This window comes from Ursus arctos, unplaced genomic scaffold (genome assembly GCF_023065955.2).
Source record: "Ursus arctos isolate Adak ecotype North America unplaced genomic scaffold, UrsArc2.0 scaffold_24, whole genome shotgun sequence".
In the NCBI taxonomy this organism is placed as follows: domain Eukaryota; kingdom Metazoa; phylum Chordata; class Mammalia; order Carnivora; family Ursidae; genus Ursus; species Ursus arctos.
The window spans coordinates 14,951,211-14,968,129 of record NW_026622919.1 but is presented as its reverse complement, the minus strand read 5'-3'; the positions used below and the strand labels follow the sequence as shown (position 1 = coordinate 14,968,129).

At 39.3% G+C, this 16,919-nt stretch overlaps 1 protein-coding gene across 5 annotated transcripts in view; it reads left to right on the top strand.

Moving 5' to 3' along the window:
* The window catches only part of TANC2 (tetratricopeptide repeat, ankyrin repeat and coiled-coil containing 2), a 359,716-nt gene that overhangs the window by 305,751 nt on the left and 37,046 nt on the right, over window positions 1–16,919 (top strand). For all 5 annotated transcript variants that reach the window (XM_057318084.1, XM_057318083.1, XM_057318081.1 and 2 more), the window contains one exon: window positions 10,661–10,769. In XM_057318084.1, coding sequence (XP_057174067.1) covers window positions 10,661–10,769 — 109 coding nt within the window. The remainder of the gene's footprint in view (window positions 1–10,660; window positions 10,770–16,919) is intronic.

The following is a 16,919-nucleotide window of genomic DNA, read 5'->3' as shown; positions in this document are numbered from 1 at the left end:
AATAGGTTCTGCTTTATAAAAGCATTAGGAAAGAATTCAGCAAAGTGATGGGTCATGGGAAGGAAAAAAGGGTCTGGAACCACATCAGCCCTTAGGAGGTTTGGAAGAGTTACATCAAGGAAAAGGGCGGTGTACACCCTTTACTAGCACGTGACTATTAGTAGATGATCTTACCTGCCTGGAAGTATTAACTCTCTAATCTCTGTGCTGGGTCTACATCTGCTACACTTCTCATTCCTTTCTATCACTGAGGGGAAATTAGTCTTCTTATGTTAAAATTTGAATGTGTACTTTCCAAGGAGAAATTTCATTGATGTATCATATTATTAAAGATCTGTTTAATTTGCCAGTAATTTTCCCCTTATTATCTAATCCAGTTTCTAACTCCCTATTGGCATCAAGAATAAATGTGGGACTCATATCTGAAGTATTGTGTAGTGACCTAAGGTCATGGTTTTGTGATTTCATGCAAGGGAGAAATTAGATGAAATCTAATGTATATCTTGGAATATGTCCAGTTTGCCAGTTGCGTGAATGTCCTTCAACTTTACAAATTTGTTTCCTCTCAGTATAAATCATGGGATCCATATCTATTAGTCATATAGGCAAACTGTTCCCAGTCCTTAAAACTCTTATATCTTCAAAGATGGGCAACAATAACACTTTTTTTCCTTTTCCAAATCCAAAATTAAGTTTGGAAAAAACTAGTAATCATTCGTTTGCTAAGTTAATAAATATACAGAGAAATAGTTATTATGATAAGACGGAGAGAGAGCACTCTTTTATGATTTGGAAAGCATGCAGAAGAGACAACTGAAGAAAACACAAAAAGGACTTGTACTGTCCCATATTTGATTTTGCTACAAGAAAGTAATATTGCTTTATATGTTTAATATATATATATATATATATATTTTTTTTTTTTTTTAAGTGGACATACCTGAATAGCAAATGCTGGTTAAAACAACTTACCTAAAAATCTAAAATAGGAAGTAGAGCAAGTGATTAAGGAAAAGTTTGGGTACTGAAAGTAGCATAGGAAATAGAGGCTAATTTGTCCTATTAATGAGTCTCTGAAGCAACACTGGCTGAATGAAAAGATGGGACTCACACTGGCGCCTTCCTAGGTTGTCAAACCAAGATTAATGGCACAGCAGTCAGAAGTAGTTATCTCCAGTTTAGGGGGACATGACAGCACATTGTCTTTTTTCTGAATACAGCAACTTACTCAGCTGTCTCTAGAGACTTTCAAACGCAGCTAGATCTCCACATGTGGTAAAATCAGCACTAATAGCCTTCTATCCTCTCAACCATGAGAACCCACAGCTGTGAGACATGTATTCGCATGTATTCACTGCAGCCATTAGCATATCCAGTTGGTTCGACTGTTCCAATCTTACTAGTAAGTATTCATTTACTTACTTCCACCTCTACAGACCACACCCTAGGTTCTCATGTGAACAGCTTTAGCCTCCTAACTAGGGAGAACCTCCCCTCTCTCCATTCTCCGCCAGCAGCCAAAGTCATTTTTTCTAAAGCACAAATCTAACCATATAACTTCTGCCTGAAAATCCCTTAATGGCTACTTCAAAGCCCTCTATAACAAAGATATCTTCTGCCCACCTTTTTAAATTGAGCTCATTCATTCTCCCTCTTATTCATGATATTCTGGTCATAACTGATCATCTGCTAATTCCCAGAACTTGCTAAGCTCTCTCCCACCTCTGGCCCTTCGCACTTAACAGTTCCCGCCATCTGGAGCTCGCTTTCCCTGGCTCATCACATGGCAAGCTCTCTCACTCCTCCTTCAGATCTCAGCTTAAAATGCCATCTCCTCAGAGAGACTTCCACTTGTCACCTTATATAAGTCACCTCCCTATTTTCTTTATCATACCAACGTGTATACTTCCTAACAGTTGTCACCGTCTGTTAAAATTTGTTATATGCGAATACTTGTTTATGTTGTCCATCCTCCCCTCTAGAACATGAGTGAGCTTGTAAGGACAGGAACCTTTTCTATCATCCTCACCTTGGTCTTCCTAGTGATTGCTACAGTACCTGGCACACAGTAAGCACTCAGTAAATATTTTTTTAAATAATGAATTAAGTAAACAAAGGAATAAGTGGTACTAATTTTAAGCTTGCAACTAAAAATATTTGAGAAACTCTTCTGACAGTTTAACAGACAGTGTCTTTTGTTCACTGTCACCATGTGTCAGGAGTTAAGTGAAGACTTGCATTTCAGCAGAGATTCAATGAATAGTTATTAAGTAATATGTTCAAGACTGTGTTAAGCACTGCAGAGGATACAAATATAAGTTAGATTGATCTGTCTACCAGGACTTACAGGTTACTGGTTTTAACAGACACCTTTATAACTAGCTGTAAATTGAGGCAGAGTGCTGTATGCGAGAGGTATAAACAATGAGCAGAGCAACATGGGGGAGGAAGAAAGAAGTGGTAAATCTTCAGTGTCTGCTGTAATTGTTTTAAATTGTGACAATTCAAATGGAGTCATAGCTCTTCTGCTTCATTAATCCCTGCCAACTGCCTAAAGACTTCATTGTCAGAGGACAAGTGTCCATTTTCCTCAGGCCAGTGATGCATTAACAGAACAGAAGGGCTATAGGACACTGTGGGGCGAAGTGGGAGAAAGCAGGAAATTTCTTTCCAGATTCCATGTTTAAAACTGGAATGCTCCTCCACCCATTTCTACAAAGGCAGATCTTGGGCACACTTTACTTTTACAGTCTGCAACTTACATGAATATGAAACAGCAGGACAAGCTGACTAGCACTGTGTTTTGTATCCAGGTGCCATGAAAAAACCATGACGAGAACATGCCAAAGCAGCTACTGACTGATAAGCTAAAGATGGAAGAAATTTTTGCAAAGATGTGTGGGTGTCATTTGCTGAGAATTCATAGCAACAAGCAGACTGTAAGGCAGCAACCACCAAAGTGTGGCTGCAGGCAGAATTTTTAAGATGAGAGGTGAAAAAGATCAGGATTGTCAGTCTCTTCTCAATATTTGAGTTATAGTTATACTCATTTCACAGTCAAACAGTGGCAACAGAGATGGCTGCAAATTCAAGGCCAAAGTGGGTTCGTGAATTAGCAGATCTGCAAGTCCTACTGTTGCTCTTCCTTGAGCCCATCTGCTTAGCACGGATTCATTCATGAAACATTGATTGAACTTCTACTCTACACCAGCGACTGTGCTATCTGCTAGAGAAACGTAAATGGAAGAGACACCTCCTGCCACTAAAGCCATTACCTTCTAAAGGGAAGCCAGACCCCAAGCAACCAACAATAGTGCTGTAGTACAGAGCACCCGAGGAACCTGAACAAAGAGGAACTCCTTTGCAGAAGAGGTGACACTCCAGTTGACCCCTGAAGGATGAGTTGATTCCATGGGGCCGTGCTGGCATGGGAGAGCACTGTAGGCAGGCAAGAAAAGGTCAAGGCAGGAACAAAAGCAGGTGTGAAGATAGGAAATGCCTTTGCGGAATTGTGGGAAGATGTGATTAGAGGATAAGACACGTGGTCAGAAAGAATGAATGGAAGTGTCACTAGGAAGAAAGCCTTGACTGCCATGTTTAAGACTTCACAGTTTATTCTGTATATAACAGTCTCGATAACTTTTTAAGAATGAGGAGACTATGATCAACTAACTCTGATGATGTGAAAAATAGCTCTGACAAGTGGTGTGTGAAGGATGGGTTGAAGAAGAGGAGAGAATGCAGGTGTAGGGATATGCGTAATGAGGTTTATAGCAATAGAGTAGGTGAGAAATGCCAAGACCTACAATGTGAGAATAGAGAGCAAGGTATATGTGAGAGAGACATTTTGGAGATACTCAGAAGCACTTGGTCTTCTTTTGTGTACAGTCATTGAGGGGGGAGGGCTCAAAAATGACTCTAAAACTTATCTTTAATGATGGAGGGGAGTGAAGCTACTGACCAGTATAGAACACTGTGATGGAGGAGGGCTTCTAGCATGAGCAAAGGCAGGAGGAAGAATAATAGGAAACATGGGAGAAGGTGAGTCTTGTTTTGGACCTGTTGTTAATGATTTACCTCCAAGGAAGATGCACAAGTGTATTTAGAAATGTGGCCCTGGAAAATAGGGAAAGAGAAAAGTCCAAGCACAGCGTTATGGATTTGGAAGTCATCAGCAAATAAGTGACAGCAGAAGTTGTAGGACTAAACAAGATCGCCCAAGTTAAGAGTATAAAGCAGGAATGTCAGAAACATGAAAACAGAATAGTTATGTTTAAACACTCAGGGAAAATGGGCGAACTAAATAATAATTTATGAGGGAAATCTTACAAGAAGAAACAAGAGAAAGTAAGGTCATGAAAGTCAAAGGAGAAAATCTTTCTGGGCCAGGTCTAAAGTGATTAATATAATTTCTGCCTATATTCCATTAGCCAGAACTCCGTCCACAACCCCAGTTGAATAAGTGAATGCAAGGTTCCTGGCAAAGTAGCCACCTCCCAGCAACAAGTGCTGGCTCTAGAAGGAAGCACAGATCTTTTGTAGGCCGCTCTCCCTCTCTGCCCCATAATTCTAATCTCAAACTAGGTCTCCCTAAATAATTCCCCACATCTACCTCTACACTATAAAGACATTCATTCCACAGCAGCAACACACATTATTTCTGCCCAAATTATAAGATAGATTAGCTGGCTTTATATCGTAAGCAACGCCTTGCCAGTGGGCTGTAACTATACCGCTTTATCACCTCTGAGCACTGCACAGAAGAATATCAAAACACCTAAGCGGTGTTTCTCTGAAACGCTAACGTGTTGTATATCGACTTTCAACATAAGAGCTAATGAAACCTTTGTGACTATACATCAGTGACTGTGACTAGAACAATGGAAAAAACACCCATGCAGGAAATATTTAAGTTAAACGTTTGTTAGCATGTTTCCCTACTACAAATAGAAACTTTAAGTCTAGCTGTCTTCCTGGGGTGCTAAGCGAAAATCTATTAGAAAAACAAACACAGTGCCATTATATATTTTGTGTAAAACAACTGTTCTTCAGTTTCCAAACTGTTAAATGGGCGGAGGGAAGGGAGGGTGGTTTTTTTCTCTAAAAGACTCCATAGCTCTCAAGTCTTGAGGTATTGGGAAACAGGGTAATCATGTAAGAGTAGCTCCTCACTGCCTTGTAATCTGTCAGTGTCCAAGGGTGAGCATCACTTGTCTCTAATAATCCATATCAAGGGGCTCCTGATGCCTGCAAGAGAGTGGAGGTAGGGGTCGACCCTCTGCTATTCTGGATACTACCTCCTCTACCTTTTGTCAGAACATATACATCCGGGATAGGGGAGAGGGGACAGTGCTAGGGGGAGGAGTCTTCACCTCTGACCTGTGATTGGTTCTCCCCTAAAATACCTAAAAACAAATCCATCTTGAATAGAAAGTTTAATATCCTCTTGAAAAACCTCTGGTCTACGTGAGAAATTTATATTCCTCCTGTTAGCTTAACTTTTACTTTATTTCTTAAGGACCAGTTAGCTCTGTCTTCATCTCCCCTCTCTGCCTGAAATTAGGCCACCAAGTTTTCCTGCATCGACTAACAGTGAATGGCACCCATACCCAGTAACTATTGCCTGACGTGTGGATTTCTCTTTTGGTTGTGAAGGTGGTGGGGTCGAGGTGTGGAGGGGTAAGAATTGGGGTTAAGGAAAGGTATCGCATTTAAAAATTAAAGTTCTGTTTGAGCACACAGTTATCTTCCAATATGTATAAAGTCATGTGGTTAACATTCATTCCTTAAGTATAGCACTATGCTAGTTCTTACGGGGAATATAAAAGAAATAAAAAATACATCTCACTTAATATAGCTCACTTAATTCTTACCACAGTCCTGAGAGGTCATCTTACAGAGAGGTTAAGTAGCTTTTCCAAGGTTACAAAGCTTCTAAGTGACAGAACTAGGATTTGAACATAGGTCTATTTTGATTTTGTTTCAGAGATGAAGAGGCAGCACTGTGAATGTGGACAGGGAAATTTGCTATGTAACTTTGAATCACAAGGTGATCTCATTATATATAAGCTATGTGGAAATAATTCTGCCTTCACCACTGCCCCTCCCCAATTTGGTCTTTATCATCACATGTGAACCCACACTAAAGTTGACTTTGATTACCATCATCTTTAATTATAGAGGGAAGACATAGTTGTGTTCAGTCGTGCCTAAAATCATGTCACACTGATGAGGGCTCCCTCTGCTTCTTAACTTGTCTCTCCCAAAATGCCAGTCAAAAAATGTCAAACTTAATAGCTGACTTTAATTATGTTAAGAATTCCGGGTTTATACCATACAAATGAATACATTGCATTTTATATTGGTTGACTTCTTCACACAAATATGCCCATTTTTCACAGAAATGAAAACCACTTTTCTAACCTCATCAGTGTGTTAGTAGAACTAGGTTTCAGAAAACCCTGGGTTCTCATCCCAGCTGTCTTTGATCCTAGCCACGTGAGCTGGGAGCTGTCCTTCAGTCTTGCCAAGTCTCTGTCTTCCACTATAATATTAGGAGTAATATTTAGTCCTATGCCTATAGTATAGGTGTTTGTGAGAATCTAAAAAAGTGTTGAAGTATTTTTAAAACCATAAGGTAGTGTGCAACTTTATGGTATTATTAATTGAGTCATTCTACAAATATGTATTCCTGTTGCGTAGGAGTACATATGTGAAAAAACATGGCTTCCAGCCTCCCTACAGTGTTGTGGGAAGACTGACATGTAGGCGGGTAGTGTGCTGAAGTAGGTATGATGGGGGTATATACCGAGTACAAGAATCTGAGGGTAAGAGCCCCTGAGTCTATCTGGTGGGACCAGGGAAGACTTCACAGAGGAGATGGTGTGAACTGAGACTTCAAGAATGAGAAGTAGTTTGCCTGATGAACCAAATAAGGAAGAGAATTACAGGCAGAAGGAAAGTGTGTTTGAAACCTAGAATAATTTGCTCTGTCTGAAATTAGAAGCACAAGGTCAAAGGGTAATGACAGACAAACAGACAAGGGACAAATTATGGAGAGCCTTTGAATACCATGCTAAGGAGTTTAGATTATGTATGAGAGGAAGTATAAAGCCAATGAAAAATTTTGAGCAGACTTTGTATCAGGTTTCTGCACTGTAGAGTATTGGCATGGGCCAGGGGGCAGGCAATAGAAAGAATGAGGCTCTTGCAATTATCCAAGAGAGAAAGTATATAAAGAGAGGAGAAAAACAACTGCTAGCTGTTATGCCTGAGTGACTGGCAGTATATGAAAAAATAAAGGAATCCTAAATGGATTTGGTTTTGAGGGAAAGCTTCAACTTCAAATAGTGTCATATGGCAGGTCATTTGAACGATCGTTTGAAGGAAGAAAGATCCAGCAGGCAATTAGAGAAGCAAAACAATATGTCTGTGCTGGAGATATCACTGCGGTGAGACTGCAGCCAGGAGACCTATGAAATGAGAGGAAATGGGAAATAAAGCAGAGAAGTTACATCACTGAAGGAAATGGAAGAAAAAGTAGCAGGGTGGTGTCATAGATGTCAAGAGAAGGGAGTTCCAGGGGAGGTAGTCAATAGGGCCTCATGCTGGAGGGAAAAAAGAAAAAGATAAAGCTCAGAGGCTAAAAGACAACCAATTAAGAGGCTGCTGGTAATCTCAGAGCTTGGCGAGGCTAGGAGTCAAAAGGAGTAAGGTTTAGAAGTGAGCAAATAATCAGAAAAATAGAAATAAACACAGACAAGTGCAGTATAACACATTTGGATGGTAGGTTAGCCAGTGGCGCCATATCTTATCAGAACAGTAAGGGACAGATGGAAATGCCAGCATATAATATAAATTGCCGTTTTCCTTCATGTCCTGAACACCATAAACTGAGTCCAATGAACTGATGAGAACCATTCTTTCATGAATACTGGGATATGCTTGTGTCCAAAAAGAAATGAACTACAGTTGTCACATTTTCCTTGATTCGTATTGCTTGCTGTTTCTCCTTAGTACCAGGTCGACAACAGCAAAAGCAAGCACTGTCCTCTCCAGCTCACTGAAATGCATACTACAGAAATGCAAACATCTTACCAGCATTTCTTAGTTGTGGTAGTAAGATGAAAGCACTAGGGCAACATCAGTTCTGTGTCTAATTCATTTCCTTGTCAGACATGAGTTTTTTGTCTTAACCCTGATGGGAATGGCCTGAAGCATACGTAGGGAGTGGGTCGGAGGCCTGTATTCAGGGCTTCTAGTACTGTGTAGTATGGAGGAGTCACTTAAAGTGATCATTCTTACACCAGGGAGGCTACAGTAATTTCAGTGTTAATAACTGGGTAGGACTTTGAGAACTTGAGATAGGGCACTTCATAAATGTTGCGTGTCATCTTCTAATATGCTCTTAAAATAGCCTACCAACTAAATCAGGCTTTCAAAGGATAAATAAAAGTTCAGTGGCAATTTCCAGATTTTGTGAATGTGAAACAATCTGGGCTCATACCTTCAGATACTACTGATGATTCCATGCAGGCTACACTTCTCTGAGACATTCTTTCAACTAAATAACTTCCTTTCCATTATGGTTGATCTTATCCAGTGAAATAAGTTGGCATGGTATCCACTAGAATTCAGAAATTCTTGAAGCTCAAGGTTAGAACATGGTAGAATTTCTTTTTAAAGTCTTTTTGGAGTGAAATCTCTTTATAATGATTCCTGGGTAAGTTGTCCCATCCACTAGTCTTCAGATTCTTTACCGAAGCCTCAAAAAAAATCAAAGAATAAATTTAAAATGTATTTGTTTTTCAGACTTTGGTGTGAGGTATCTCCAAATTTGGTTAAACCTGACAGAGTAGTCAGTCTTCAATATGAGAGAAAATCATCCAGTAGATATTTGGGGCTCTTTTTGGGAAGCATCATCAACCAAAATTTACTTGCTATTTTTTTCCTTCTTTTTGATTAATTCATTACACTTAAACTGAGATAATGGTTTCACGTCCCTCTTCTATGGCACTCCAAGTGAAAGGAATAGAAGAGTTTTGTTACCAGTGGCATAAAGAACTCTACTGACCACAAACCTGTTGGGCAGTAGAGAGACAGTTCTAAGCGTCTGCAGTTCCTACAGGCTAGAGCAAATGTGTTAAGAAGACACACCCCAAAGGTGATCCAGTGTCCTGTCTTTAATACTCAATTTTCTCTTGCTTCCAAAAAAATGTTACTGAGAATTTTTATTTGTAGTACACTGTGTTAGGCCCTCCAGGGAATATAAATAACTCAGAATTTCCATCATAACGTAAATAGAAATTCACACACACCTTCTATACATACACACACACATATATATACATACATACATTCGCACTTAAAGGATTATATCAGGAGTGCCTTGGTGGCGCAGTTGGTTGGGCATCAGATTCTTGGTTTTGGCTCAGGTCTGATCTCGGGGTCATGAAATTGAGCCCTGCTTCGGACTCCACGCTCAACATGGAGTCTACTTGAGATTCTTTCTCTCCCTCTGCTCCTCCCCCCACTCCCCCTCAAATAAATAAATAAAATCTTTTTTTAAAAAAGAATATATATCATTAGGATGCTTTGAGCTAGAAGAACCTAGAATACTCCAACTCAAATGGAGTATACATGTATTTTATAAATGTATAAAGTATATAGTAATATACAAAGTATAAAGTAAAATTATAAATGTATTCATTTAACAAGTCCAAACTTCAAGCAGTTTCTGATGCTGTACAGTCAGGGCTTAGGCTCTGTTTTTCTGCAGTTCTCTCAGTTTTGCCCTTCTGTTAGCTTTGTCTTCAGACCAGATGACCACACAACTGTGAGAGCGCCATGGCAGTTCTGAGTATCATGGGCTGATAAGAAAACATGCAGAGGCAGAATAGAGAGTTTTCTCTTTCTTAAGAGATTAGGGATCCGACATCAAGGAGATGGGGGAGTGGATGCCGTCAGGAAACCTACAGTCGAGTCGAGGAGAGAGCATGAAATAGCATGCTACATATTGTACGAGAGAGACACACAATCTATAATCCTTGTACCAAAAAGACAGTACTCCGTTTCTCGGCTGCAGGGGAGGTAGAGGGGATCACAGAAACTTCACTTGGGGAAGAGATGGTTAACCCATCTGGGGACATGTTGAACTTGAGGTACTGTGGGACCTCCAGGTGCAGAAATCCAAACAGTTAGATGTATATTGGTGTGAGCCTCGGAAGTCTAGATCAAGAAAAAGACCCAAGTGATGGTGAAGGCTCTCAGGTTGGATGAGTTAATGGAGTAGAGGACAGACTAGGACCAAAAAGGAGAGCCTGAGGAGAACTGACATTTAAAGCATGGGTAAAATAAGAGGAGAGTTCACAGAGACAGAAAATAAAAATGAATCTTTTAATGCCATCTGTGTGTGGGATGGGTGTAAGCCAACTAGAAATGACATTTTGTGATATTCACACATGTGATCTGGGTAAAGGACTGGTAAAAGCTAGGGACCTTTCAACACCCATGAATTGCCCAGCAGCAGGTGCCCTTCTCTAAGAAACTGGTTGAATGAGACAAGAGTTTCGCTAGAGGTATGGCTGGACCTGAACAGTCCCCCACCCAACTCGGAACTGGGGCATTAAAATTCTAAAATGAGTCTCTTTTTTCTTTGCAGGAGTGGTCACACATTACTTGCTTTCTGGTTTTCCCGCCAAGAGGGAAAACTAAACCGACAGCAGACTATTGAACTGGGACATCACATCCTCAAAGCACACATTTTTAAGGTAATTAGAGAAGCTGAAGGCTTTTATCTTTCTATCTCCAGCAGGCTTTCTTTAACAAAGCTACTCTCATTTCAGTGTAGTCCCTGCTTTTTGTTGTAGAGTTAGTCCACCTCCTAAAACGTGTGGCCTGTTCTTCTCTAGGCCTTTGGAAAGAGAACCACATTTGTTATCTCCCAGTTTAGCAGTTGCTAGGCTTTTCAGGAAATGTACATGTATAATCATTTAGGTAAGAAGCATGTACACATACGCAGACCTACCATCTCCTGAAGACAGTCACGCTGTAGCAATTCGTTGCAGATTTTCACAATGTCTAAAAAAAAATCACTGAGAGCAGTTACTCTTTCAATTTTCTTATAATTGTTTTGTGAAGATTTTAGTATTCCTGGTGCTATGATTTTCCAGGTACTTATCTGGAACCAACATTAACCTTTCTTTGAGCTACTTCCCCCATTCTCCATTCAAACTATAATCCCGGTTTTTCTCCCAATAATTTCAAAACTTTTAAGAACTCTATGGCATCAGCTTCCTCTCTCAGCAGTCACAGGGCTGGAGTGGAGCATGGCACGGCGCGTGATTCCTCTGTGTCTGTATGCGTTCATTTGTTTATTCAGCACTTACGTAGGCATTGTACTAAGTCCTAGGGATAAAAAACAAAAAAGATAAAGTCCCTCATCTCAAGGAACTTAAAGTCTAAGTTGTGTTTACAGTTGTGGGATAAAGCACAGAAGTCAGGAAAGAAATTTGTTCTGGTTTTTCCAGCCCGCAGTTTGCTATTGCATCTGCTACCTCCAATCCCTGCAGTCTCTTCAGAGTGCTTTTCCTGCCTCAGGATGGAGAAAGACAAGTATCTTAAATAGTTCTCTGTGTTGGACTTACCCCCGAGGGATACTGTTAAAGATAAAACAGTTCTCTTCAGAGAGAAAGATGGCATTAAGGGCAACTCCGAGAGCCTAGCAAATTCTTCCCAGTATATAAGCGCACAGCCGGAGAAGCCTGTTCAGCAGACGTACAGAAGTGGAACCCACAGTGACAAGTCCTTTATTTGAATCATAATTGTCTTATCTAACAAATCACTGTACCAAAAATGACTTTACCCAGTGACCTTACTTAGCGGGAGCAGAGTGAGACTAAAATAACAGGCCAGGTGTCTCATTCCAACTTCAAGTGGACCAAAAAGTGTCTGCTACTTCTACAAACTCTGAGATCATTATCCTTCAGTTAGATAGGAAAGTAACGTAAGTATGAAGGATTACCACTTTAAACACTTAAGATTTTAGCCTCACCATCTGCCTAGGATCAGATGCAAAGAAGTTGATTCCTATCTTTTCTGTACCATAAAATAAACAAATACCACATTAAAAGATAAATGATACGGAGTTTCTTTGACGCACCGTGATTATATCCAATACATGGAAACCTACATTTAAACCACACACTCCTATCGTTGACACAGTTTTATCTTATGTTGCTGCAGACAACATGGTTGCCTGAGATAAGACTGGCTCCGTGTGTGATTCAGGCCATAAATACTCGGGTGTGCAGCGTATGGTGATGACATGACCATGGACTGAAGAATGTAGACTTGGACTATGACGTTCCCGATGGTACACTTTTCAGGGTCCTTTAAATGCACAGTGCTCCCTGTTGATTCACTTTAGCTTCTCCCAAACTACTAGAATTTTCAGTCCCCATCAGTTGAGCGTCATGAAAAGGCAAAGACAGACTCTATGGTTATAACCAGTACCATTTAGAACTTCCAATCAGCAGTGACATATAGTCCAATTTATATTTCTTTCCAATTAATTTAAAATTCCCTTTGTTTTATCTTTGTTCATGAAAAATCGCATACAGTTTCATTAACCATCTTAAAAGTATGAGGTTGTAGGCCTGTAATTCTGGATATTTGGCTGGCTAAGGAGCTCTTTTCGTTCTTTTTGTTTTTAACAGCTTTATTGAGGTATAATTTATATACCATAAAAGTAACCCATTTTAAGTGTACAAGTCAGGGACTTTTAGTATATTTACAGAGTTGTGTAATTATCACCACTTTTTGTACATTTCTGTCACCCTAAAAATAAATCTCATGCCCACTTGAAGGTACTCCGCATACTTCCCTGGCAGCCACCAGTCTGCTTTCTGTCTCTATAGATTTGACTTTTTTACATTTTATATAAACAGAATCATATAGTATGTGGCCTTCTGTGTCCGGCTTCTTTCACTTAGCATGTTTTGAGTGTTCATCTGTGTTGTTAGCATGTATCAGCACTTGATTCCTTTTTTTTTTTTTTTAAGATTTTTAAAATTTATTTTAGAGGTAGAGAGCGTGCACACATGCAGGGGGGAGGAGCAGAGGAAGAAGGACAAGCAGACTCCATGCTGAGCACAGAGCCCTACACAGGGCTCAATCTCAGGACCCTGAGATCATGACCTGAGCCGGAATCAGGAGTTGGGTGCTTAACCAGCTAAGCCACCCAGGCACCCCACTTGATTCCTTTTTATTGCCAAATAATATTCTGTTTTGTAGATATACGATAGTTTATCCATTCGCCAGTTGGACATTTGGGTTACTTCTGCTTTTTGATTTTTCACTTTTTATCCAGGAGCGCCTGGGTGGCTCAGTCGTTAAGCGTCTGCCTTCGGCTCAGGGCATGATCCCAGGGTCCTGGGATTGAGCCCCACATCAGGCTCCTCCGATGGGAGCCTGCTTCTTCCTCTCCCACTCCCCCTGCTTGTGTTCCCTCTCTTGCTGGCTGTCTCTCTCTGTGTCAAATAAATAAATAAAATCTATAAATAAATAAATAAATAAAATTATCCATTTTAAAGTGAACAACTCAGTGGCATTTAGTACATTTACAATGTTAGTGTTCAGGTTTTTATGTGAACATGTCTTCACCTCTCTTGGATACATACCAAGATGGAATTACTAGGTCATATAGTAACCCTGTGTTTAACATTTTGAGGAATTGCCAGTCTGTTTTCCAAAGTAGCTACATCATTTTACATTCTTACCAGCAATGTATGAGGAACGTTTTTTCAAGACCTTGCCAACACTTCTTAGATATTGTCTGTCTGTCATATTGTAGCCATTTTAGTGTGAAGTGGTATCTCACTGTAGTTTTAATTTGCACTTCCCTAATGACCACTGGTGTTGGCCACATATATAGTTCTTTTGTAATCCTCTAATTGCCATTAGATTTTTTTTTTTAATCTATGAAAAGAAAGCAGGTTCTTTGTGAATTGTGGCCAGAGATAGTTCAATCTACCTTGTAATGCAGGGTGTTTCGTTGGATTGTGTCTGGCCACCAAAAGGGTTTCAGAATGCTCTTGCAATGAGCTGCCTAAATGCTGCCCTCTGAAATGTTTCTTTGATTGGTCAGTTCTATAACATTTCTTACCAGGACAGAACTGTTGGCCGGGGGGAAATGTGCTATAAGTAGGCATCTGGTAGATAGAAGAAGGATCCTTTGACATCAGTCGAAAGGTGTGGGTTCAAATATAGACTCTACCACTTAAGCAGTCCATTTTCTCATCTGTAAAATGGTAATCATATCTAACTCTCAGGATTGTTATAAGGATCATAGATATAAGATGTATAAGAGAACTATATTATAAGATGCAAAGTACTAGATATATATCTAGGGTTCTGTGATCAAAACTATTAGCAATAATCTCTTGCCTGATAGTAAGAGTTAATAATGAGCATAAATTCCCGATGGTGATATAACCTTTTCAGAGGTTACCTCGCATCCTCTACAAGAGTGATCAGCAAATATTGCTTTGTAGTCCCTATAATCTATGTTGAAATCACTTAGCTCTGCCATTGCAACTCAAAAACAGCTAAAGATGATACAGAAATAAATGGATATGGTCATATTCCAGTAAAACACGATTTATAAAAACTGGTGAAAGGCTGGATTTAGCCCCAGGCTATAGTTTGTCAACCCCTTTGTTTACCAGGATCTTTTTCGTTATAACCAAACATGGCCCCATGGATGGTCAGATAAGAATAGTAATGATTTATTTGAGATGCTTGGATAACTACAGGTGAGTCACTAATGATATATTTGTAAATAATTTGCCTTAAAGAACCTCATTAGATGAGCCTAGGTTAGTTTTTGCCATGATCTTAAGACACCTAAGCCAGAGCTAAGATCCCTAAGATGAGATTGCTGTCATTTCTTTATGCTTTCCCTGTTTGCATTCAAAACTACTGAGCAAGCTTTCTCCCAGCTGATAAACAGTATTGTAAATTTAGACTCTAACAAATATTTAAGGAAGGGACTCCATTACCATCTATCTCTGACAAAAAGAGATCCCTTGTTGCCTGAGCAGTAGTTACAGACACTAAAGAAACACTTTTTCTAGTTATTTGAACTTAAAGTTCTCTTTAAGAATCCATCAGCTCAGAATTTAATTACAGGTTATTGTTGGCTACATCCTGCCTGATAATGGCATCCTGCCTATCACGTCTGTTGAAATGAATTTAACTAAATTGAAACTCCTTCCTCTTAAACCTCATAGAAGCAAAGAGTCAACCCCACCAAGCAGAAGAAACCAGTAGAGCAAATCCATGGCACAAGTAAAGCTCGTACTCCAAATCCTAATGTCTAGCTCTGTATTTCAGGCTTCTTTCCTATGTATTTACTTCAACCTCACTGGGGCCCTTAGTGCTGTTTTGTAGTACATTTACTGGACCATTTCATTAAAGTTCATTTACCAAGGTCTATTCTTACTCAGTTCCTTATCCCATTTCTTTTTCATCTGGCTCTTGACCAAGTCAACTAACTCCACAAACAGCCTGACTTATGAGTCACTGAAGAAATCAAAGCCATTGAGTGTGACTTCCCTTAACTACTCTCCTCCTCTCACCAAAAAATCAATCTACAGTATCATAAGTTCTTACCTCTTTCTCTTGTCTTAGAGGAAGAAATATCCCTATTCCCCCCTTTTTTAAACTTTATTTCAAACATACCAGAAAGCACAGATTACTGAATAATCAAATATCATCTACCAGATTTAACAGAAGTTAAGATTTTCCCATATTTGCTTCAAATCTTTTTCTTTATTTTGAAGAAATAAAAATGTAACACATATAGTAGAAGCCCTTTGTTAACCCTATTTCTTTCCCTTTTCAGAGATAATTTCTACCCTAAAGTTCATATGTGCTCTTCTTATCCATATTTTGTACTTTTCCAACATATAAATGTATTCATAAGCAATATATAGAATTATTTCGTTAATTTTTAAATTGGACATAGACAAAATCATACTCTTCATGTAATTCTGTAACTTTTCTTCACTCGATTTTATATATTCGGGATCTATCTATAGGTCTAGATCAATGGCAAGTGGCTTTCAATTTTGGCTATACATTAGATTCTCCTGGAAAACTTTAAACACATGCACACACACACATCTGAGTCTTACTCCCAGAGATTATCATTCATTGTTCTGGAGTAGAACCCAGGTTTTGGTTTTTTTGTTTTTTGTTTTCCTTAATAGACTTTGTTTCTTAGAGCAGTTTTAGGTTTACAAAAAATACAGAGAATTTCCATATACTCACTCTCCCACCACAGTTTCCCCATTATTAACTTCTTGCACTGGTGTGGTACATTGTTATAATTGATGAACCTCTACTGATACATCATTATTAACTGAAGTCCATAGTTTATATTAGGTTTTAACTGTGTTGTATGCTTCTGTGGATTTTGCCAAATGCCTAAAATGTATCCACCATTACAGTATCATACAGAAGAGTCTCACTGCCCTAAAAATCCCAAAGCTATCAAAAGTACTCCTGGCTCACTGTGCAGAATTGGCGAATACATCGCAGAGAAAAGTAGCTCTAAACTGCTCTCCTGGGCGCCCTCCTATCCTTATTTGATATAAGGATATATACATCCTCTCCAACCTGTTATTCCTCCCGTGTCTTTAATGAGGATACTTTTTAGATTTTGTACAGTTTTTCCTAGTTGTCCTTAGCAGGATCAAGTTTAGATCCACCATTACCAGAAGTAGAAGTATGCCCAAGTCCACTTGAGGAAAAATTATGACTTGGTATTCTGGGAACATCCACCTTTTGTGTAAACATCTTAGGCTTTCTCATTTAAAATTCCTTTGGTAAAAAAAGAAATAAAATAAAATAAAATA